We start from the raw sequence: 23657 nt of genomic DNA on the forward strand, positions 1-23657 counted from the left end.
AGTGTTTCTTTGGTGCTTTTTTAGCATTGCGTACCCAAAGCAGACGTTCGTTTGCATGCGGCAGCCCAAGCAAAGTCAAAACTAGGTCAAGAGGTTGGAGGCTTTAAAGATTTGGAAATTCGGTGGGCCTAAGCCAATAAACCTATGAAAGTTGTCGGTATAATCGTCTCTCTGAGAGTGCCCAATCCCTGCTTATCTGATTTTAACAGCATTTTATGCTCTTACCACTGTTCTGGGATCAGTGAGCGAAAGGGCATCGGCGTGTTTGTGCGCGTTAAGACTAGGTCTGGCCAGATACACATCACTTCCAGTGTTGCCCTGCAGCTGCAGAAAACATGTGTTCTTTAATGAGTGAAAGAAGAGAAGAGGAAATGGGTTAATAGACAGATATAAAATGTCACAGTGAAATCCAGTGTTCCTGCATGCCACGCAGTCACACGGTTACTCTGCTTGCTCATATAAAAAGCATAAACGAATCATCATTCTACATTATAAAGGTGTAGTTTATGACGCTGTCTGAAATATGAAGTGTAAAACACTTTCGAGTCGTCCGCCAAAAGCATTTATCGGCGTATAAAGTGCCTTCAGTTTCCTCTGAAGTAGCTTGGAGCCAAAGCTCTGGAGTCGTCCTGCTGTCAGGCCTCTATAGTAGCTTTATGAAGCTGTGCAGCCCACCGAACTACTCTTGAGATTTACAACGCCCTGGAGAGTCTGAGACGACCCATATGCTGAAGATGTTCAGCTTTGGTGAATTAAGGGAGGGACCTAAAAATAAAACTGTCTCTTTAAGATGGATGGGTATTTGGGTTTTCTCATGAACGATGTGCTACTATGTGGAGATGGATCAGTGACATGACACTTTTTTTTATCTTTATTTACTTTTTTTGTTATACACACTGTCATTCAGAAGTTTGTATTTTTTTTTTTTTAGGGAAAAGGAATCATTTTATTCAGGAAAGAAGCATTCAATATATCAAAAGTTTACAAAGGACTTTTATTTCAAAGAAGTGCTGTTCTTTTTATTTAAATAATCCTGGGGGGAAAGTATTATTGTTTCCACCAAACTGTTTAGCAGCATGACCGATTTCAACATTGATAATAATAATAAAATTTTTATTGAGCAGCAAATCAAATTGAGCCTATTAGAATGATTTCTGAAGGATCATGTGACACTGAAGACTGGAGTAATGATGCTGAAAATTCAGCTTTGCATCAACACATTTACATTACTTTTATTTATTTAGCTAACGCTTTTATCCAAAGCGACTTACAATTGCTATTCATGTCAGAGGTCGCACGTCTCTGGAGCAACTAGAGGTTAAGTGCCTAGCTCAGGGACACATTGGTGTCTCACAGTGGATTCAAACCTGGGTTGCTCACACCAAAGGCATGTGTCTTATCCACTGCGCCATCACCACCCATATCATATCACATCACATCACAGGAATAAATTAGATTTTAATATATATTTAAATAGGAAATGATTATTTAAATTTTGTATTAATTGTTACAGTATTTCACAATGTTACTGTTATTGTTTAAAAAAAATGCAGCTTTAGAGAGACTTTTTTTTGAAAAGCAATAAAAATATCTTAAAAATATCTACTAACAAACCTTTGAACAGTAGTGTACTTAAAAAATAAATATAACTATCTATATAATATATACTTTATAGTACTATGTGAAATTTTTAGGATTTTTTAAAATTTCTTTAAAAGTGGTTTAAAGTTCTTTAAAACCAACATGAAGACATTTTTAAGATATTTGCACAGGTGTCATAAATTAGATATTAACTCTATCCCTCTCAGCGTAAAAAAAAAAAAAAAAAAATGCCAACCACCACTAACATTTTTGATAATTTTCTTTTATACTTTCTTGCTTTTTTAATATATATTAATATATTATATTTTCTTGTATGCATATCTAAACATGCAGTTTATCAAAAAGAAAGAACAGAGCCTCTGCTTTAAATGCATTTAATTGTATTCTAGCTTCATTTAAAAAGGCAACATTTTTAACAAAAAGCTGAGAAAATCTTTTTTTTCAAAGACTACATGCATATGCAATGCTTCTATCGCTTGTTCCTGGAGTTGATCTACTCTTAGAGTAATAAATGTGTAATAGTGCCCCCTGCCATATAATAACCGAGAAAACACAGAAAGCTTGAAAATTCCATCAATGTCGTGGAAAGAATAAAAAAAAATCCTTTTATTGTGAACACAAATAACACAAACAAAACACGTTTTCTGTCATGTCTTTATATCCTTTAAAAGTTTCCTGATGTGGATAACCCTTGTTTTTTTTTTGTTTTTTTCTTGTTTAAGAAGTAAAACCGACTTGACATCTATGCCACAATGGCTTGCTCTCCGATTGGCCCCAAAACCCCGAATCAGTGTCAATAGCTCTTGTGGTCATAATTTCCTCGTGCCCATCAGGCGGCCCGAGTGGGACGTACATTAGTGGCTCTGCAGCAAGATATTACCAATGATGTTTTCACTGAGTGATCGCATTGTGGGCCACTGATGAGAATTCTTTGTGGTGCAGCAATGCTTAAATGCATAATCTCTGCCTCTCTCATTCTTTCCCTTTCTCTGTTCTTCTGCCCAGAGGGACTGAGTGGGTGTTCAATGAAAGGTCAGGATGAGGTGACGAAAGAAGCGAAGGGAATGAATGATCGCCCCCTTATAAACCCAAACCTGTCTGCAGCGTCTGCTCTGACCGTATCGTGCTTGGCATCTTCTGTGAAGCTTCCAGATGCATTGTTTTTTTTGAAGGGGATGAACATGTAGAAGGCTTAAGCTCTTGTTCTGTGGGTCTTTGCCACCCACCTCAGCATACAGGATTGTGTTTCCTCTTCTACAGGGTGTGATGTGAGTTACTGTTGGCAGCAGCCAGGAGCTATGAAAAACGTGTTGTAAGTGAACCTCTCCTCGCCGTGAGTGGGGCCATTGTGATTCAGACTGCCGTGCCCTGTATCTCAGCCTGGTCTGGTTGGTGCTGTTCCAGTTTACACTGCCAGAAATTGTTCAGGTCTCAAGTTGATGAGTGGAGAAAGGAAGGGCCACTGCTGACACTGCATTGTGTCAGCTCACAGTCCATTTGATGGCTTTCAGAGTTTGAATGCGCACTAAGGAACCGCACCCAGGACGAGGAATGGTTTATGTTTTGCAATTGGTATGAATGCAATCCGGCATGATTTATAAAAGTGAACCGCTATTGTTCATGTCTGTGCTTGCATTCTTTGTATTTTTATTATTTTTGCAGTGCAGGATGACGAAAATGGTCAACTAAAAATGGTATAAATTGCGATCCAAATCCAATATGAGTAGACACGACATGTCATGGGGTGAGCGATATACAGTATATAAGCACAAATTTACATTGCAGTATTCTTTTAAAAAATTGGATGAATATCATACAATATCCACATTTGTGATGCGATCTGGGAAAACCCACCACATGATGAAATTTGACACATTACAGGTTTTGAGACCATATTCAAGCCCTTTCCAAATCTGTTTTTATTTATTTTATCGTTTGTCTGTAACAAAAGTTATAGTTATCTGAAGTCGGCTGATCGCTGTGATTTTCAGAAACAGAATTTCAAGAAAAACAGGTTTAATTAACGGTCACGTCCTGCTAGCGGGACGACTGGTGCTCCCTTTTTTTATATCACATATTTTAATAATCATCATAGATTAGGTATCATTCAAAAGCTTACAAACGCAAAATTCATCCTGTGAAAACCGTTTTGAAATTGGACGATTGAGAGGCGAGCAAGATCTTTTAAACAAGCAGCTTCAATCTCTGTTGTTCTTTTGTGCTCCGAATCTCACCACACGATAACACTGAATAAAAAAATAAATAAATAAAAACTTGCGGGCTGTTGTAGTTCACCCAGGACTGGACTTTATTCTGTTATGTAGTTTATTTTGATAGGTGAACTTTGTTGTGGTGTTAAGAGAAGGAGAGCTAAACGGGAGATATTGTATTTTGCCCTTCCACTCCGCCTACTTTTTTCAGTTGGACATTATAAATCGCCATTTTCCTGAACTAAACTAGTGAATTTTCCCAAGATATATTCAGAGATGATAAACAAGATGTTATAGAATAATAATTTAATTAAAAACCCAATTTTGACAAAAAAACTGACATTCAATCTATATTTAGACCTTACTGAAAACGTACCAGCGCGACATCAGACGGGTTTTTCCAGATCACATCACATTTCTATTTAAATTGTACAATTTTAAAACTACACAATTTAATTGCTATTTAGAATAATATTCTTATGACAGTTTGGGAAAAAATGAACATTTGCGGAAAGTTTACAAACGAAGATACGGATTCCACTTACGCCTAAAGTTCAACTTATGAGTTACGAGTAATGCGACGTATTGCTGATATTTACGCTACACCAGTGATGCGCGGGTCAATGTATAAACAACCCGCAACCGACCGACGTTTTCAACTACCCGCCCGCAACTCGGACCGCAAAAAAAAGTAAAAAAATATTGTACCCGACCCGCTTCCTGACCGCATTTTTAAAAATTAGTAAATGCTCATCGGAGCGTTATTGGGCCATAGATGTGTAACAACACAGCATCGCAAGAAGACGTATGCCTACACATAACAAAGGCAAAGCCAGCACTTTCGCCATCATCTTTCATTATTTCAGCAAATGTCTCCCACACTTTTACTCTTTCTATTTGTGTATTTGCGGAGCTTCCACTCCCCAGTCATCACCTTTTCTCTTGCCGCCTCCATCTCTCTGCAGACTGTAGTGATCATGGCCGGTTCGTGAACGAATCGTTCTTTTGAACCGGTTCTTTTTAGTGAACCGGTCGAACCAGTACACTAAATCGAACTGAATCGTTCGAAACAGTTCGCGTCTTGCGTCAGTGCTGATCCACAAGTTACTGAAGTTACTCACTTTCAGACATGCCTGACAGTTGCTTACGAATCGAAATAAATCAATATCCTGAATTATATTTTACTCCAGTAACTCCAACAGTTCACTGAACCGAGACATGTGCCACTGTTGAGAGAAGTGATGAGCACGAGCAGCTGATACTGCGTATACCGAACGCACAGGGACAGCGGTTCTCGAATCACTAGTATAGAACCGAGAACTGTTTAGACTGAGCTTGTGTGTTATCTTCGTGCCAGTTATTGCAGCCAATAATGTGTAGGGCTGTATATTTCATCAAACATTGTGTCTAGTACTATATTAATACAAATGTTTAATTGGCATCTTTTTTCAAACGACCCGACCGACCGCGACCCGAATATCATTAAAAACATTTTTGGATGACCCGTAACTGCGGGTAACCGCGGGTGACCGCAGGCACCCGCTCATTTCGGATCAACCCGCGCATCACTGCACTACACCATGACGCACTACGCTACTTCCGACGTCATAAGTTGCGTAAGTTGAGCTTTGTGTGTAAGCCGACTGCGAATGGCTGTTCGGCAGGAAGCTAGACTTTTACTTTGCATCGTTTTAAATATTAATATTTTTCTTATACAAATTCATTTCTTTGCTTCAGAATCTTTTCATTTTAAAGCGAACCACTCCTTTAAGTTCAATGCTAGAGCATCTAGGCTTTTCCAGGCCAAGGGACAGAAAGCACCCCCACGCTGCCATGACTTCTAACCCTGTTCCTCAGGGGCTCGGTAGCAAACGGGATTTGTCGTAGACAATGCTGCGTATCGCTTAAAGCCTTGCTTTTTACGCTTCTACAATCCTCTGCTTTTAGCCTGCATTCTTTACCAAGCAAAACCTTGAACTAAAGACCCCCTGCCATTGAGAGCGCAAGTCAGGATTAATCCTGCTTTCAGAAAATGGCTTTTGTATGGCTGGGCCTAAAGCTGGAAGAACACCCCCACTCTCTTTTTTTTTTTCTCTCTGTCTCCATCTGTGTCATTCCGTCTCACTTTTTCCTCTACGTCTGAATGAGCCTGTCTCTTTTCTCTTTTTTTTTGTTCCCCTCTTCTACACTCCCCCGTGCCACTCCGGCACCTGTTTTCCTCACTAAAGCATTAATTTATCACTGAATTATTACCCGAGATCCCACAATGTGCCTGCCACTCTATGACATGTCCTGACTGGGCAGTTTCCATGGCAACCGAACCCCTCAATCCAAAAAGCAATTTAGCCTGCGTTTTGGCGTGTACAATGCCTCTACCCACTAACGGATGGGCCAATGAATATTGTAGCCTGTAAATATGATGCAGCAATATCACGCTGAGTTTTAAAAGCGGGAGGGGGATAAATGACCGTGTGCGAGGAATCCGTTTCCTAGAATTGTGATTTGTCCCTCACGATGAAGGTCATAAAGGCGTCACAGCTTTTGTGATGAAGTGAATGCCCGTGAGAGAGGCCTGCTATGCTCATCAGAGAGGAAGTAAGGGCGAGACGTGAAATGCACAAACTGTTCCAAAGCGTCTCTCTCTGCTCGAAGTACGAAACGGACCTTGTCCAGACTCATATTTTACTCATCTTCTGCCATTAACCCATCAGGGCTTTGCTAAATGAAATACAACATGTTATTTCACTTTGCACAAGCAGAGGTTTGAGACCAGAGGAAATATCAGATGGGAAGAGGTCCGTTTCTGGTCTCAGAGAGCCAACCTGCAGTGTAAAAACAAATTTTGTTAAATTTAATTTCAGGCTTTATGTTGTGACATTTATCATGCCGATGTAGTTTAGATTTTAAGAATTGTATTAACTGATTTAAAGGGTTAGTTCACCCAAAAATGAAAATTAAGTCATTAATTACTCACCCCCATGCTGTACCAACCCCGTAAGACCTTCGTTCGTCTTCGGAACACAAATGAAGATATTTTTGATTAAATTTGAGAGCTGTATAACTACCACATTGGCTCCTAAGGGACTGCCTCTTGACGGGCCAGAAAGTCAATGAAGAAAATGTTTAAATATCCCAAGTGACTACCGTGGCTCAACTATATGTTTATCAAGCGACGCGAATACTTTTTGTGCGAAAAAACAAACAAAAATAACGAGTTTATTCGACTATTTCTTTTCTTTCTTGTAGGCCAGAAACGAGATTTCCTTAGATTTCCACGACGCATGCGCGAGAATTGCGATCTGAAGTAGTGCTGGTGTAAGCAGATCGCAATTCTCGCGCATGCGTCGTGGAAATCTAAGGAAGTCTCGTTTCTGGCCTACAAGAAAGAAAAAGAAATAGTCGAATAAACTCGTTATTTTTGTTTGTTTTTTCGCACAAAAAGTATTCGCGACGCTTGATAAACATATAGTTGAGCCACGGTAGTCACTTGGGATATTTAAACATTTTCTTCATTGACTTTCTGGGCCGTCAAGAGGCAGTCCCTTAGGAGCCAATGTGGTAGTTATACAGCTCTCAAATTTAATCAAAAATATCTTCATTTGTGTTCCGAAGACGAACGAAGATCTTACGGGGTTGGAACAGCATGGGGGTGAGTAATTAATGACTTAATTTTCATTTTTGGGTGTACTAACCCTTTAAGGTAATATACTGGCATACTTGAACTACTAATCTGCTTTGCACTGATCACCACCGTAATAATGCATTTTTTTTTCCATTTTTTTATTGATATATTTTTACTATAATTTTTTTTAACCTGTTTAGATATTCATTTGCCTGCAGGCCTGATCTATAACAAAAAAAACCCCTAATGAAAACACTATTCTTTTGTTAGAAAAGATTGCGAGATCCTCAGATCCAGACAATAAAACAGAATACCGAATCTACTGTACAGTCATTTTTTTAAGTGGATTTACTAGGTTATTAATGATATTTGCAATAGTAGTTCGGACCTTTTAGACTCAAGTCTCATGTTTCCACTTTGAAAGCTCTAATCAAACCAGAGACAGTCTGTTTCTATGGTACATATTTTCAGCTTTTATGCAGCCCTCTAATATAGTTGCTTTTTTGAGATCACAGTGACAATAAATCATAGCTGATGCCAAGTGGCGCAGTTATTGATGCCCCTTTTTCGCTGGTTAGTGACTGCCGTGTCTCCAGGGGCTCAAGTTAAGTGATCTCTTCATCTGATGCAGATTATTATTAAGAGGATTAAAGGATGGGAGTCCGCATGTCCGAAGGCATCATGCCAGGAACTTGACAACTCTCTGGCCTCCATCTATGAATTCCATGAAACCAATATGGTGTCAGCTCAGTCACGGTATCCGCACTGCTCTGTTGAAGCACTCGGGGATGAATCGCGACACTAGCTTTATTGTCTGACGCTGTAGAGCTCTAGTGCTTCCTTTTTAAGCGTTTGCCAAAAACGCCTATGCTAATGTTTTCATTTTCCTTTGAAGAGCAAGCACGTTGTCTTTCTCTCGACGGCAGGCTGAGCGCTGTACATGTGTTCCATGTGTTGCCTGCATTGGTTAGCGGGTGTTTTCTGAAAACTGGTCCGTGGCGCTGCCACTTGGCACGTGCCCCTTGTTCTCCCCCTCTATTGAAAGTAGATCCGCTCGGAGTCAGAGTTCTAACGGCGGGAGGTGAATGGGACGATGACTGCGGGAATATCTTCTGCTTGCTGGTGTAGGAGTCACGTGCTGTTAAAACCCAGTGGCCGGCAGGCGTTTCTTCGTGGAGAAGAGAACACAGGAGGCCGAGGGCGGAGAGGGAGTTTGGTAGCTACAGATAGGGAAAAACACTATTACAAAGGATTTGCACTCTACAGAGAATAGCTGCACCTCTTCATAGCTTTCACCATCCTAAAATTTTGCCCCGAAGTAGGGCTGTGAAACGATTAATCGCATTTTTGTGAAACGATTAATCGCATACTCGCGATTAATCGCATCCAAAATAAAGGTTTTTGTTTACATAATATATGCGTGTGTAGTGTATATAATTATTTTGTATATATAAATACACACACATGCATCTATATATTTAAGAAAAATGTGTTATTAATATATCAAATATTTATATTTATGTATAATATTCATTTTGTATAAATATATATAAAGTATACATGCAAATATTTCTTAAATATATACATGCATGTGTGTTTTTTTCTATATACAAAATAATTATACACACTACACACTCATATATTATATAAAAACAAACTTTTATTTTGGATGTGATTAATCGCGATTAATCGTTTCACAGCCCTAGTAAGAATCACTGGGCCAGTTGATGGAGCAAAGCTGCAAATGCATGACATCTCGTTTTGTTTATAAAATTCTTGTTTTTCATCAGATGTGTCTTGTAAAGTATTGGCGGTGACAAATTTTATGTTTTACAAAGTTTGCCGCTTCGGTATTTGTTGAAAACAATGTTTTAAAGACTTTTATTGCCAAAAGTATTCAACATATATATCCACTTTTCCACTGTTGGGTAATACGATGCTAAAAACAATGTACAGAGTAGACAAGATGATTTTTTTTCAAATAAGCTGAAGTTCAATTTTGTACAGAAAAACATGAGATGGGAGGGAAAATATGAAGTCAATGCTTTTGACAACTTTTGCGTTCAGCCAAGAAGAGTTCAGAATGAGCTCAAAATGTTTTGCGAGCGAACGCAACGTTTCTCAGGGGAACGCAAAACATTTAGGAGAGAAGGCAAAAGCATCTTATTTTCACCATGTCCCCTTAGGGGCTCTGTACAAATTTACTTTATATAGCCTATAAAATTACTGTATATCATTAAAAACTTTTTTAAGGATCATTTTTTTTTTAACGAGTTTTGTCATAATTATTTCACCACGCAATATAATAAGCTTAATTTTCTTTAATATGTAATTATTTCTGTCCTTTCATCACTTTTCACTCTCTTTCTCCGCAAAGAGAGTCTTCTTTCATTACTTCTCAAGCGCGTTTGATCCATTTGTGGTTGAACAAATGGCCTGAGCTCGACCCGTGTGTTTGAGTGAATGTAATGTATAGTTAATGTCCACTGTGGTTGTTAAATGGTCACAGCAGGGAATATTGGCAGATTGAAGGCCTTGCTCTTGAGTAAAGTAGCGAAACAACATGAGCGGCCATAGACGAAGGTTATTAATGGCGGCTGTCACTAATGTTTGTTGATTTTGCCAATGGCACGTCTCTGAGGCCATTATTGTTACTGGTGTGAAATGAAATCTCTGTATTTCATCATGCGTACAGCAGAGTTTTCAGAAACAGTGCTCGGAGCTTTCTAAATGAGTGTGCAGCCCTCTAGAGAGTCTGTGTAAATGTTGCCATTACATAGAAACGAGAAAATTAATAATATGGTCCTGTAAAAGAGAGCCCACACTTTGCAATGCAGACTAGTTTTAAATGAGGGAATTGTGTTCCCCTACAGCCTGTCATAAGAACAATCACAGTTTTTTTTTTTCTCTATCACTTGAATTGCACCAGAAAAGTAAAAAGAATTTGAAAAGTTATTTGCCATAAATCATCATTATTTCGAGAAGCCTCTACTGATGTGGGTTACAGTGCCTGATGAATGCCTGTGAAGCAGACGCCATGATTACCGGCCATCATCCCCTGCAGGATTATGTTAATCGGTGAATTGTGATACTCTGTTGCTTGATGATCTCAGTTGTGGAGTGATTTGCCAGGCTACGCCGTTCTGAAACAGAACCAAATGCTGTCTATAGACGAGAAAATGCTTTAAGTCGTCATTTGTATGCGAGAGCGGCTGCTATTGGTTTCTTTGCTCTCTTTCAGTCTTTTCTCTGTGCTATACTTCTGTTCATGCTGCTGTGTGTAGGTGGTTCTGTGATATTTTGTGCATATGAAGGTGCAAGAGAGCTGCGGTAAGGCAACATGGAAATGTTACTTAATGATTTGTATACTGATACAAATCATTGTTGCTGGTCTGATATTATTAAAGGGCTCATGAACTGGCTTTTTAAATTTTTTTGTATTGTTTTCTGAGGTCAACGAATGAGGTTCGCTTGGTTTTTACATTTTAAAACATCAAAATGAATAAGTAATAGGCTATTTTCTACCCTAGTTTTGAGCCTAGCTCAAAAACGCTTGGTTTTTATGGGTGTCTCGCATTGAAGTCTTGGAAGTAAGCGGCCAATGCTGAGTGGATAACAGTTTTGCATATTATAATGAGTTTCAACTCACCCGTCGATGCACGTGGGGGAAATTGTTTTGAAAACGTCCAATGTTGTAAAATGGCGACCGGAAAGATTTGGCCATACATGTTCGACCCAGAGTCCGTGTGTTGCATCTTTCCTGTCAGATTCAATGTAGACGGCACATTTAGGCCCCGTCCACACTACTGCGTTTTCGTTTAAAAACGGAGAATTAAAACGAATACGATCTCCGTCCACACCAGCGTTTTACCTGCGTATTAGAATTTATCTCCGTCCAAACTAAAACGACTGAAAACGTGGATCACGTGACCATTCACCAACACTGGGCATGCGCGCGCCGGTGTAAACAGTGGTTGGCGAATCAGGGAAAGATACGTCATGACTGATGACACCCAATCATAGAGCCGAGCGTGAGCCTCTGCGTCATCGTTTGTAAACTCCTCCGTTTTGTCTCGTCCACACTAAAACGCCCTCCGGAGATTCAAAACGCAAAACGCAGCTGCAGCGTTTCTAAACTTCTCCATTTTAGGTCTTCGTTTTTCCCGTTTTAGTGTGGACGGGAGGTGCAAACGTAGCAAAAGGTCTCCGTTTTTAAACGAAAACGCAGTAGTGTGGACGGGGCCTTAATCTTAATCGGTCTGCAAATCCAGTCTTGACCTGTGTCTTGTTTACAAAAATAGCGAACAAACAGACAATGTTTTACCTCATCAGCTGGAACGTCATTAAAAATAAAGTTTAACCATGCATCCCTATTGGAATCCAGGGGAAGCATCCAGAGGCGCTGCATAATATTTTGTAAATGGCATGTTTACTGCTCGGTAGCTCGATCCGGTTTGTCATAACGAGGTCTATCTATGTTATTTAGCTTTGCGTCTAATGCGCGAATCGGTGGGCGGGGCTAAACCGGCCGTGTTGAAGTGGGCGTTGATCTTCTTCTGCGGGGGTGGTGTTTTATCCACTTTGTCGTCATAGTTCACCACTTTGAAAAACGAGTCGTTTGCTGAGCCTGGTGTCGATAAAAGCTTTTATTGGACTAACAAGGACGTTTTCAGTTCTGAAACTTACAGGATATTCTTATAATATGAATCTGATGACCTCTTAGATGTCAAAAGCTCAAGGAAAATTGTATTTCTCAGATCATCACACCTTTAATACCATGTTCATTTTGATTTGGACATTTGCAACGGCAAAAGTAATGTAGGACTATGTGAATTTTCCATCTGGTTGGATCCATTCAGGTCATTTAATTTTATATATGAGATCAAATATATATAGTCGAAACCAAAATTTCTCACATTATCACACTTTATTTTTGCTGTAGTTTAGAAAATGGTAATAAATTATGAGAAGAACTCAGAGTTATCAAATCAGTTGATATTTCACTGGTTTTGGCCATCCTTCTGTTAGACTGTCTCAAAAATGAGTGAAACAAATTATAATTGTGTTCAGTCTGTTGTGTAAAGAGGTCGCGTTACCAATTCAAGAAAAAACACTTCAGCAAAACATGGTCAGGTCAAAGTGTCTGAATAATTTTTAGTCCCAAATTTTTATAAATGTTTCTGGTAGTCCACTGTATGAAGAATTTTTGAATATAATATGTCTCAAACCAATATACAATACAACCAAACCAATATATATATATATTGGTTTGATTGTATATTTTGTACAGTAAAATTGCTTGTTTTGCCGCCTTATACTAAACGAACAGGCTCATCAGCTGGTTTCTTGAAGAAACTTTTTGACCTCTAAAACATGTCAGCATTCATCACTGTCCATGTCCTTCCTTGATTGGCTGTTTTCATCAGGTTCAGGCTGAGTGTGTTTTTAGCCTCACTGAACTGATGGGCAGCCGTTGACATGACTGATCATGGAGCTGTCTTTCATTTCATATTACCCGTCTCCTTCATCCAGTCACTCATACAGCAATCTCACAGCCTGCGGCCGAGCTTTGTTCTCTCACGACTCGCTGTTGAGCTGAACCCAAACACACAGCTGTGTCAGATTCACAGGTGTGTGTAAGGTAAGAAGCAGTGTTGATACTTGAGATACTTCACACTTAGTGCCCTTTAACCTCACTGATTTGAAGCGTAGGCCGCTTGCGCTTCAGGTCTGAGTGAGAAGTTTGGGTGCAGACAGGTCGATGATTAAGCGAGCAACTTGAATGTTGACAATGGCAGCGCTGCAGGTTTGTGTTGGAGCCATTCTCTGGACGCTGGACGCAATCTTTCAGGCTTAGAGAAATAGAGTAACACTCTTTGACTGTCTGTTCACATCTAAACTCACCTCCGGTGAAAACATTTCATCAGCCACGCATCAAAGAGTTTGATCGCACAGCGCATTTGAACCGCCACTGTTTTATTCAGCCACATTTAACATTTGACTTCATACTCGATGTATATTTCTAACTGAAACTACAACAAGGCTGTGTAGAATTTTAAGTGGCTGTGTGTGTAAAGAAATCATATTTTACCTGGATTGTAGAATGTAATATTGTAGAATCACGACCACAAGGTAATTTTCTTTAGTGAATCACGAACATGAAACCAACGGCTCTTATAAACTGAATGAATAATTCACAAAAGATGATGAATCTGTCTGAAACAATGCTCTTTATTAGTTACAGTATTTGCAGAATATGTAAACAAATTGACATTAAACTAAAATATACCCAAATAAAGCATGATCAATGACATAGAATCAAACTGACTTTGAGCTTGTGAATCAAAATCACATCAAAACAAATGTTTATCTGTATTGATTTCCAGCCCTAACTCATCCCTAGTGCTGTCAGTTTTATCAATGTAATGTGACTGATTAATTATTTAATGTCATTTATTGTACACTTAGTCATGCCCTTGATCTGAATGTAAATGAGATGAGGAATTTGGCCCTGATTATAAAGCAACTTGGTAAATATTCTCTTTTATTTTTCTCTGCAAAAATTATTTATTCATACTTCCAATATCATGTAGTTAATTTAAAAATGTAATCGGCTGACGGCTTTAGTCTTTGCACGTGCGTCTAGTGTTTTGATAAATCATTCATCTCCGTAGCACCCGTGTTTTCATGCGTTACGTTTCGCATCAGTCCACTGCAGTTACTGTAGTTTACTTTTATAGGTGTCTTTCATCCACTGAACCTTCACATGTCCACGTGCTGAATAATTTACCAGGTTTCTTCTCACCTGCTGAAGGATGAAGGCCCACAGTCATGAGACTACACAGGCAAACGTCTCTGTCGAGCGAGGTTTAATCGCTGGCTTTTTAGTCCGTGTGCCACGGTTTGAGTGAGACTACAGAAAGATAAAGCGCTCCCTTCGAATTTCCTCAGATGCCAGTCTCTTTAAAGTTAAATCAGCCCCGTAGATGTTTGATTCTGGCCCTCAGCTAATTCTTCACTGGCTCGCCTCGGCGGCGGATAGCACTTAATTCTACTCGCCACATTTCTGAGTCTCTTTATACTTCAGAGCGAGAGGAAGACGTTTTGTACCCTATTTTTAAGCCTCACGTGGAAAGATGGGAAAGCAATGATTGTATCTCTAATGGTTAAAAAGGCAAACGAGCTTTGAAAAATAAGAGGAATGAGCTGAGATGATTCGTGCTCTCGCTTTCGAACACACACATTCCCACTCCTGCTTATTCTATCTGTCATATTCCTTTTGATTCCTGGTCTCTAATCTCAGTCTATGTCTGTCTGTCTTTTCTTTTTGTAGATGAAGCTATGGAACAAGTACAAGGTGACTAGTATTCCCTCTCTGGTGTTCATCGATGCTGCCACGGGGAAGATGGTGTGTCGGAACGGCTTGCTCGTGGTCAGAGATGATCCAAAAGGTGAATACCGGTGTTAAATTTTTCACTCACTCACTCTCTAAAGGGTTTAAAGGGATAGTTCACCCAAAAAATGGACTTATGTTGTTATAAATGTAACAGAGGCCAGCTAGTGACTGATGCTAGAGGTCTTTAGCTTTCAGGTGTGAAAATCGAATGGGACCAGTAACATTAACTTACCCTCTTGTTGTTCCAAACACTTATGCTGTTTTTTTTCCCTGTTGAACACTAAAGGAGAACTAATTGAAAAATCTCAAAAAATGGCATAAAAACACTAACAATGCTGCATAAAAGATGGCCATATAGCTTATCCCCCATCTTCTAGTCCAAAGTGCACTTCGGTTTCGACACAAAAGTTAAGTGTATGTGTATAGCTGAACGCGTAGCCTTTTGATAGCATGTGTATACACAGACTCTAAACATGATATTTGCTCTAGAAGGTCCTTTTCTCTATTTCTCCAGAAGTTATGATCAATAAAAATGTTTTTTTGTATTAGTTTAAACTAGGGCTGTCTGTTAAACGTGTTATTAACGGTGTTCACGCAAACCCATTTTAACGGCGTCAATTTTTTATTGCATGATTAACGGTCTTTTTGGCCAAGCAAACTTTGCAGTTTTCTTTCACATGCTTTTGCAACAGGATGTGGCATGCGCGTGCTGCGCTATGAAACCCATTCATTTCAATGGCTGTTGCCGCGCGAGGAGGTTTTGTTGCTTCGCCGACCAAAGCGCAAGCAGATCTAGCTAGACCGTAAACAAAACAAAAGGCACGCCCCACACATTCGTTTGGGTTTGCGAGCCGGCCAAATAGTTGGTTAACGTTACGTTTTGAGTGGATGACGAGCGCAAATGGATGCCAATAAGATTCTGAATGGAAAGTTTACTTTTAAAAAGTTGCCAAATGGTTCCATTGACAAGACCAAAGTGATTGTGTGTTTTGTCGTTGTGAACTTGAGCTATCATCATCGCAGCACATCCAGTCTGAAATACCGCTTGATGATGGCCAAGCACACACACACACACAGCTGATGCGAATTCTCCGCCTCCTCGTCAATAATAGGACCTCGTAAGTATTTCTTTCACCCTTTTATTGATGGACAGTGTTACATTGTGTGAGAGATTATTTGCTCCAAGTGAGAATTTTTTTATTGTGAATTTGAACACCGTATATGCCAGTGTTGTTTGTAATAAAATAGATTTGCACAACGCAAGCCGATCCACTTTTTCATGTTGATGAGAGCATTAAAATGAGACAAAATAATGGGATAAAAAGAAATCAAGAGACATTTAGAATAGATAAAAATGTGCGATTAATCGTTGGTTAACTATAGCATTAATGTGATTAACCGCGATTAAATATTTTAATCGTTTGACAGCACTAATTTAAACACGAGTTGTGAGTATCTGTTAAACCCCTCTCAAAAGCACTTGTCAACGCAGTCATCTATTGTTGTTTTGTGTTTTCCAATTTTTTTTTTTACTCGCATGAGCTGAGATAAGTTAAGCCCAAAGTATAATTGCCGTAAGTTTTGACGCGAACACTTGTCGTATGCATACAGCCAAACCTGTAACCTTTAAAATGCATGCATTTGACTCGTGCAAACTAGAAAGATTCATCCTGTCCTGCCTCTGTGCTATGTCTCTTCAGAAATTATGACTGATTGAAATGTCTTAATGTCTTTGTATATAAGTTGCATTATAATATGCCATAATGTATGAATTTCAGGGGTCATTTCTTCCATGTAACCGAATTTCAGGGGTCATTTTCTCCACTTCTATTCACTTTTCATCCCCCCCTTCCTTATTTCCAAATCAGAAAGTTGGCAACCCTAGTTGTTGCGTCTCCAGTAGTTTGTTGATGTTCTGTCTCTTCCATTTCTTTTTGACTGTGAAACAACGGCCCAGGCCATAGTACGGGCCCGGGTGTGTGTGCTATGCTGATGATATCATTTTTGCCATGCGCACTGAACACGTACTAGATTCAGATGAGAGAGTTATTTTCAGTAAACATGAATTTGAGTGATTCATTTATGAAAGAGAGTTCACTACATGGACAACATTACTACATGATGGTAACAATCTGTGTATAGATTCTCCAAACTACTTTTGTGTTCCAAAAAAAAGGAAAGTCATTCAGGTTTGAAACGAACAAATACGTTTTTTTAATGATTCATTTATTTGCTGTTGAACCGTTTCTTTTACTTGACTTTCACATGCTCAGGAACTCACAGTGCATACGTGGCTTGGCACCACAGTACATGGCTGTCCTTCGCTTCCCTTCTATTCACCTGTCTGTATTTGAAGAGCTCTGTGCATTTGATAGCTCCCGGCTCACTTGAGTGCTGTCATCTGCATTGCAACTCCTCTCTGCAGGTGAAAGGAAGGCATTTATTTGTCTGAAAAGGCAGATGAATTTTCATAAAAATATTCATGCAGTGGAATTTGTCAGGTGATCAACATGACAGATTCACCTCCTCGGCTTAATGAGCCTCAGCTCCAACGGTTGCCAGCAGTAAGCGTGAAAAATGAACTTGTTGATTCATAAAGCACAGTCATTGCCATTCTGAAACACTGCTGCGCAGGATTGATGATGCTGCTGCTTTCAATGGGATGACATAGCCTAGAGCTTTTGTTTGAAAGCATGTGCCGTATCCGTTGTGTTTGTATAGTGTGTGTGTGTGTGTGTATGAGAATATACAGGAGCAGGTTCGAAACCCCAGTGACAGCCCTGTGCTTTTGTTCTTTAACAAAATAATGAAGACACTTGCTATTGATCTTTCACTCTTTGTTCCAAAGCTTAGGGTGTATTAAAGTGGCCATGTTTGTTAAGCTCCAAAAATGGCACAAAAATGTTAAAAAGCATCATAAAAATGCTCCATACATAGCACTATGTACCAAGCTATATTCCATAGGATAGATTTGTAGAACTAATACGCCAACTTTTAAGTCATTATTCACTGATAAACATTCCTGCCGGTGAACTGTGAACTGTGATCAGTGAGCTGAACTTGAGAACTAGATTAGTAATGGACTAATTCAGTGATTCTGATCATTCCGGTTCTTTTCACAAAAAAAGATTGGTTTGTTTCCCATTTAAGACTGATTCATTGATGAATCTAAGGACTTGTGTTCATTTTTGACAGCTCCAGGGCTTTCATGAGAACTACATATTATACTTCTGCATTTTTGTTTCCCTGCCCACGGACAGTTGAAACGACTAGGATATCACTGAAACTTGTATCATGTTGTGTCTACTCTGCATTATGGTGAAGGGGGAATTCTTCAGCAACAGCTTTCTTACCTGTACGCAATGGTGTATTGCTTTGAAGGAGGCAGAACTGATCGAACGAGAGTTGTAAAGTCATCCTGTTTGAAATGTTGACTACAAACACAGAGGTTTTTCAGATTTTCCATTGCAACGTTCTCTCTGTATTTACGTTTCTTTGCAGCCTTTATTCACTGTTGCTGAATAAAGGAATAAAGGACAACATGGAGCCGCTAAATGTTTACTCGTTGAATTCTTGCACCTGGAAACAATACAAGTCGACACCACTTTGATTAAATGTTAGAAGTATTTCCTTCTAAAGCAAGGCTGTATTTGACTCTGGTAAGCATATCCATAGCAGCCTGGGAGTGGCCTTGGTGCCCAGTTCATTATGGGTGTTGAAGTTGTTCAACCTATTCAGCAAAAGGGAAGACAACAGCCTTTTTTTCTGTTTTCTCTTGTCAAGTAGCACCGATTTCAACATTTTTGCCTTTCTACTGTATAGACCTTATGTAACCTCGCCCCTTTTCAGTGTTGCGCTCGTTGTCTTTTGTCTTCCGGTCTGTATTTTCACAGTGATCTTGCCTATTTATGAATGAAAGGCTCGTTTTAAAATCTTCCCGGTCTACAGAAATTTGTTAAGACAATTGATTTTAAACATTACAACCCTCATGATAACTTTTTTTACTTCACATTAAGTAAATCCACTTTAAACCGAATTACTCCTGGACGGCAATGCCATAGAAATATACAGAGCGACTGCAAAACCAGAAGTTCAAAGACAATATGCTAAAGATGGCAGTGCCCTTGTTTCTCATAACGTCTGTAGGCAGCCAGGTTTTATTAAAAGCCTATTTTGCCACCAGTAAAGTACACCTTTAACTCTTCATTTTTAGAGGTATACTAAATAAACAACACTTTTAAATAGTTATGTGATATTTTGGAGAAATGGATGGACTTCCATCTTACATTTAGACCTGGTATTTGCTTCGGCTCCCATTCGCATGCTATCAGGATCCAGAGGAGAGGCTCCTGTGTATTATAAATATATGAATGACATGTATGCATGTGCTGTGCTGGCAGTAAAAGGAGGATTGTGTGACAGTAATCAGAGTCCTGCACTTCTCCTCTCCCACCCGTCCTGCAGGCCTGGAGTTCCCCTGGGGGCCGAAGCCCTTTGCGGAGGTGGTGTCCGGGCCCTTGCTCAGGAACAACCGACAGACGGCAGACAGCAGTGCCCTGGAGGGGTCCTACGTGGGGGTTTACTTCTCTGCACACTGGGTGAGTGCTTTGTGTTGCTAACCTAGCCATACTTTGAGACAAAATTGCAGTCAGTACCAAAATAACTAAAACTCATAGCAAATTATAAAAATCATATTGACACGTTTAAAAAAAAAATATATATATATATATAATATATATATATATAAATATGCTAAGAATGACACAAACTTTGCTAAATGACAAAATTACAAAAAATGGAATATATATATATATATATATATATATATATATATATATATACAGTATATATATATATATATTTTTTTTTTAAATATGAATAAAAACTATAATAATATCTCAATGATACTAAAATAACACTGGTTAGAAATTGATAAAAACCACAGTGACACAGAATTGAGCAAACAAGTAAGTGAATCAGCTATAGCTCTGAAAGATTTGCTGAATCTGAATCAGATTCAAACCACCAACAACTCATGTGCAAGTATGAGATCTTTTTATGAATCTTTTTCATTGAATCTTTTAAAAGTGCCAGTTCATAAGAGTGATTTTTTTTTTTTTCATGAATCGGATATCAAGGCTGAGCTGTGTTACTGTTCCCCTTGGGTTTCCCATCATATGAAACCTTTTCCACATACAACCTGTTATGTCGCACTGTAAAAGTGTGTGACGCGCACATTTATGTTCACAGGGGAACAGTTTCCTGACTGACAGGGTTTCTCGTCGCTTCGGCAAACACGATCACTGCTAGTGCCAGTCCACAGGGCAGCCGCCACAGTAGCGGGAGCTTGTTTTTCCAGTCCCCCTCTTTTCCAAACCCAGACAAAATGTGAGGATGAGCCACAAAACCAGGCTATATATTTCAGTTTATTATTCCAACACCGCATTCCTCATTCCTAACCAGCGTAAAGGAACCTCTATTAAAGTGACTTTTATAAGACTAAGTGTGCCTGGACATATTGCTGCCGACGATAAACTAATGCTACTTTTTCCTCCATTTGAAAATGACCTCAGATGACCTCAAGGAAACAGAGTTTTAGCTTTACGACTCTGTAAAGAAACACACAGAGACTGATAGGAATGAAGAAAGGAGAATATTTTACTGTTTTTTTTTTTACAGCTGAATATCAGACAGGGTCCTCTTATTTTTCAATAATAATCTAATAAATATTAATAATATTAAAGAATAAAAGTCAATTCACACACATGCTGGACCTCCAACATAACATACTGTAAATTTGAAGCGAAATCAATCATTTGCTAACACTTTATTTTGATAGGCTCCTTTAGACATTCTGATGACTATGAGTAATATATAAGTAATATTTCAACTTCATGTCAACCTAACCTAACAGTCTTCACTCAACTAACTAATATTAATGAGTGTTAATTGACATGTAAGTGCAGGGTTGATTATAATCTACTACAAGTCTTAAGTGGACTATCAAAATAAAGTGAAACTGTTTATTTTAATGGGAATGATTTTTAGTTTATAGTTTTAGTTTTCTACAGAATGAAATTGTTGATCAAGTCCGATTGGTCGGCTCAGGAAAATGAATAACTTAATGCCACATTCAGCTGACTGATACGTCAACAGCACCACCATCTTTTAAAGGTCAACATTTTCAGTTGTAAACTTATAAAACATTATAAATTCACAAAATTTTAGTTTGTGGTGTTGCTGGTAAATTATTTTACGTTCTATCAGAGTTACTTTTACTATTAAATTACATTAGATTTAATCGTCATCACAAATGATTGCTGTTTTATATTATATGATGGTCTACGTGAAACAATTTAGTGTAAATCTGTTAAATGTACATTTCGTCAAAAGTATAGGTTTATAAGATATTTAGTCAGCAAGGATGAAGACAATGATCAAAAGTGACATTTATAATGTTACAAAAAAGTCTCTTCTGGTCTAATTCATGCTGATAATTGAGCCTAGACAAAATCGCTTTTTCTGCACAGTTATTATGCACATGTTATTAAAGAAATCTGTGGATAAATATGGTAAATGAGTACTATTACACATACTGGTATCTGGAAGCATTAATCAGATCTGCTTAAATATTAAATAAGAAAGGCAGTAGGGCCGGAGGATATTTACAACTTTGTGAATGACGGGCGTTTTGAGTTCTGTGTGAATCTGCTGAGCTTTCGTTGAGTGTGGGCCTGCCGGTAGTCAAAGGTCTTGAGAGCTCTTGAAGAGAGCTGAGTGAGGCATGTCAGGCTGTATGTAGCACTCTTGTGAAAAGAGAAAAACATTCAGCACAAAATACCTCCAAGCCATAAAAGAGAGGATGAGTTTAAAAGCTCTTCCAGGCCCTATTCACATTTGTTTTGTTTTTGTTGTGTTTTTTTTTCAGTTCAGGAGTGCTGAACTGCAGAGAGAGTAATATTAAGTGCTCTGGGCGCTCACTAGGCCACTAAGTGCTGTTTATTATCAGAAACCCTTTAGGAGATCTTGTCATAACTTATTTATGTGTTTGTGTGTGTTTTCTCTTGTAGTGTCCTCCTTGTCGCAGTCTAACACGCGTTTTGGTGGAAACATACCGGAAAGTGAAAGAATCAGGGCATAAATTTGAGATTGTATTCGTCAGTGCTGATAGGTAAGAAACGCGTCTTAAACGTTTTTCTTTTTTTTTTCTTTTTCTTTTTTTTTTCATTACAAATTATATTATGGGCATAATAATTTGCACAATGGATTCATTTAATGTCGTACTATTATTTTAATTTTAATTTATTTTCTTTAATTGGTTTTTTTACATTTTTTTTAATTTTTCAAAATCCTAAATTTCTAGGCTTAAATTTATTTTAAATCTCTTTTTTTCGATCTGATCTTAGACTTTTGGACTTTTTACATTATTTATATATATATATATATATATATATTTATATATTTTACATTTATATATATATATATATAAAATGTATAATGTATTTTTTATATATACGCTTGCAAAAGCCAAGCACCGTTCTGGCCGATAACCAAATAAATGGCCAATTTTGTCTTAAAAAATAAAAAGTAAAACTCTAAAAACAATCATTTTCAATGCTTGGACAGTATTAAAATGGATATTACTTTTGACATTTGTTAAAGATTACATTTAAAAGTGTAATTAAATACTTAATTAGGTGTTAAAGATTAACTTTAAGTGTGCTTTAGATGATAGCAAAGATCATCTAAATGTAAAAATGGGAAAATTGTGCGCAATTATCCAATATTGGCCTATATACGGTTATATACAGTACAATATCAACTGATAGCAATACAATAAAAATAGCTAATATCAGCTGATAATTCATATGGCACAGATATATGGTGCATTTCTAACTTTCGCACAATATCAGCCATATATGAATTGGAGGACATGTAATAAAGATGTAGTATGTTGTGATGTAGGTCGGAGGAGTCGTTTACGCAGTACTTCAGCGAGATGCCATGGTTGGCAGTGCCGTACACAGACGAGGCCAGACGGTCACGACTCAACAGACTCTATGGAATCCAAGGTACGTCTGTGGACTTTTAACTCTGGCTCAGGTGGAAGTGCGTTTGCTTGATATAACAGCATGTGGTTGGATGTCACGTTGGCCGTCGCTGGATACTGCTGACCCTGCCAGGAACTGCAAACTGAGCTGTAGGACCTCAGGAATGTGGGCGTATAATCAAGTTTACTTTACTATTACTGTTCCCCACCGCTCCCTCTCTCTCTAGCTCTCACTCTGTCTAACAATTCTGTTTTTAAAGGGATGGTTCGACCAAAAATGATCAATATGTCGCTATTTGTTCACCCTCATGTTGTTACAAACCTACATGATTTTATATTAAGATATTTTAAAGAACGTTTCAACTGTTATCCGTTTAATGAAAGTCAATGGGGTCCAAAATAACACTTGGATCCCATTGACTTTCATTGTATGTCCACTACTATTTTTGTTGTTTTGTTTTTTAAATGTAAATCTCTCTGCCGTAAACATGTCTGAATGTGAAAGAATGGGGATGAAAAATATTCTGATGGTTTTTTGCCCCCCAAAAAACTCTTTATACATGGACCAGGTATCATACAACCCCTAACAGTCAAACAAGTCTCTCTTTTTGCTTTCTGCTCTTCTCCATTGGGAGTGGATGCATTGAGAGAGAAAGAACTGGCTTCTGGCCTATCCGGTCTGGAATGTGTGGAATTTATCTTGGATGAGTTGATACTGACTCCCTCCAGCTTGAAGTCGGTGCGTGAGTCTGATAAGGCCACTAATACTGCAGGCAG

General features: G+C 38.5%; 1 protein-coding gene across 1 annotated transcript in view; it reads left to right on the plus strand.

Moving 5' to 3' along the window:
- nxn (nucleoredoxin) overlaps positions 1–23657 on the plus strand; it is a 73497-nt gene that overhangs the window by 40997 nt on the left and 8843 nt on the right. Inside the window, exons 2-5 of the mRNA XM_039671135.2 lie at positions 14768–14885; positions 19295–19428; positions 21901–22001; positions 22796–22902. Of these exons, the coding sequence (XP_039527069.2) occupies positions 14768–14885; positions 19295–19428; positions 21901–22001; positions 22796–22902 (460 nt within the window). The remainder of the gene's footprint in view (positions 1–14767; positions 14886–19294; positions 19429–21900; positions 22002–22795; positions 22903–23657) is intronic.

The sequence above is a fragment of the Pimephales promelas genome, chromosome 16, assembly GCF_988280905.1.
Source record: "Pimephales promelas chromosome 16, fPimPro1.hap1.1, whole genome shotgun sequence".
Taxonomy (NCBI): domain Eukaryota; kingdom Metazoa; phylum Chordata; class Actinopteri; order Cypriniformes; family Leuciscidae; genus Pimephales; species Pimephales promelas.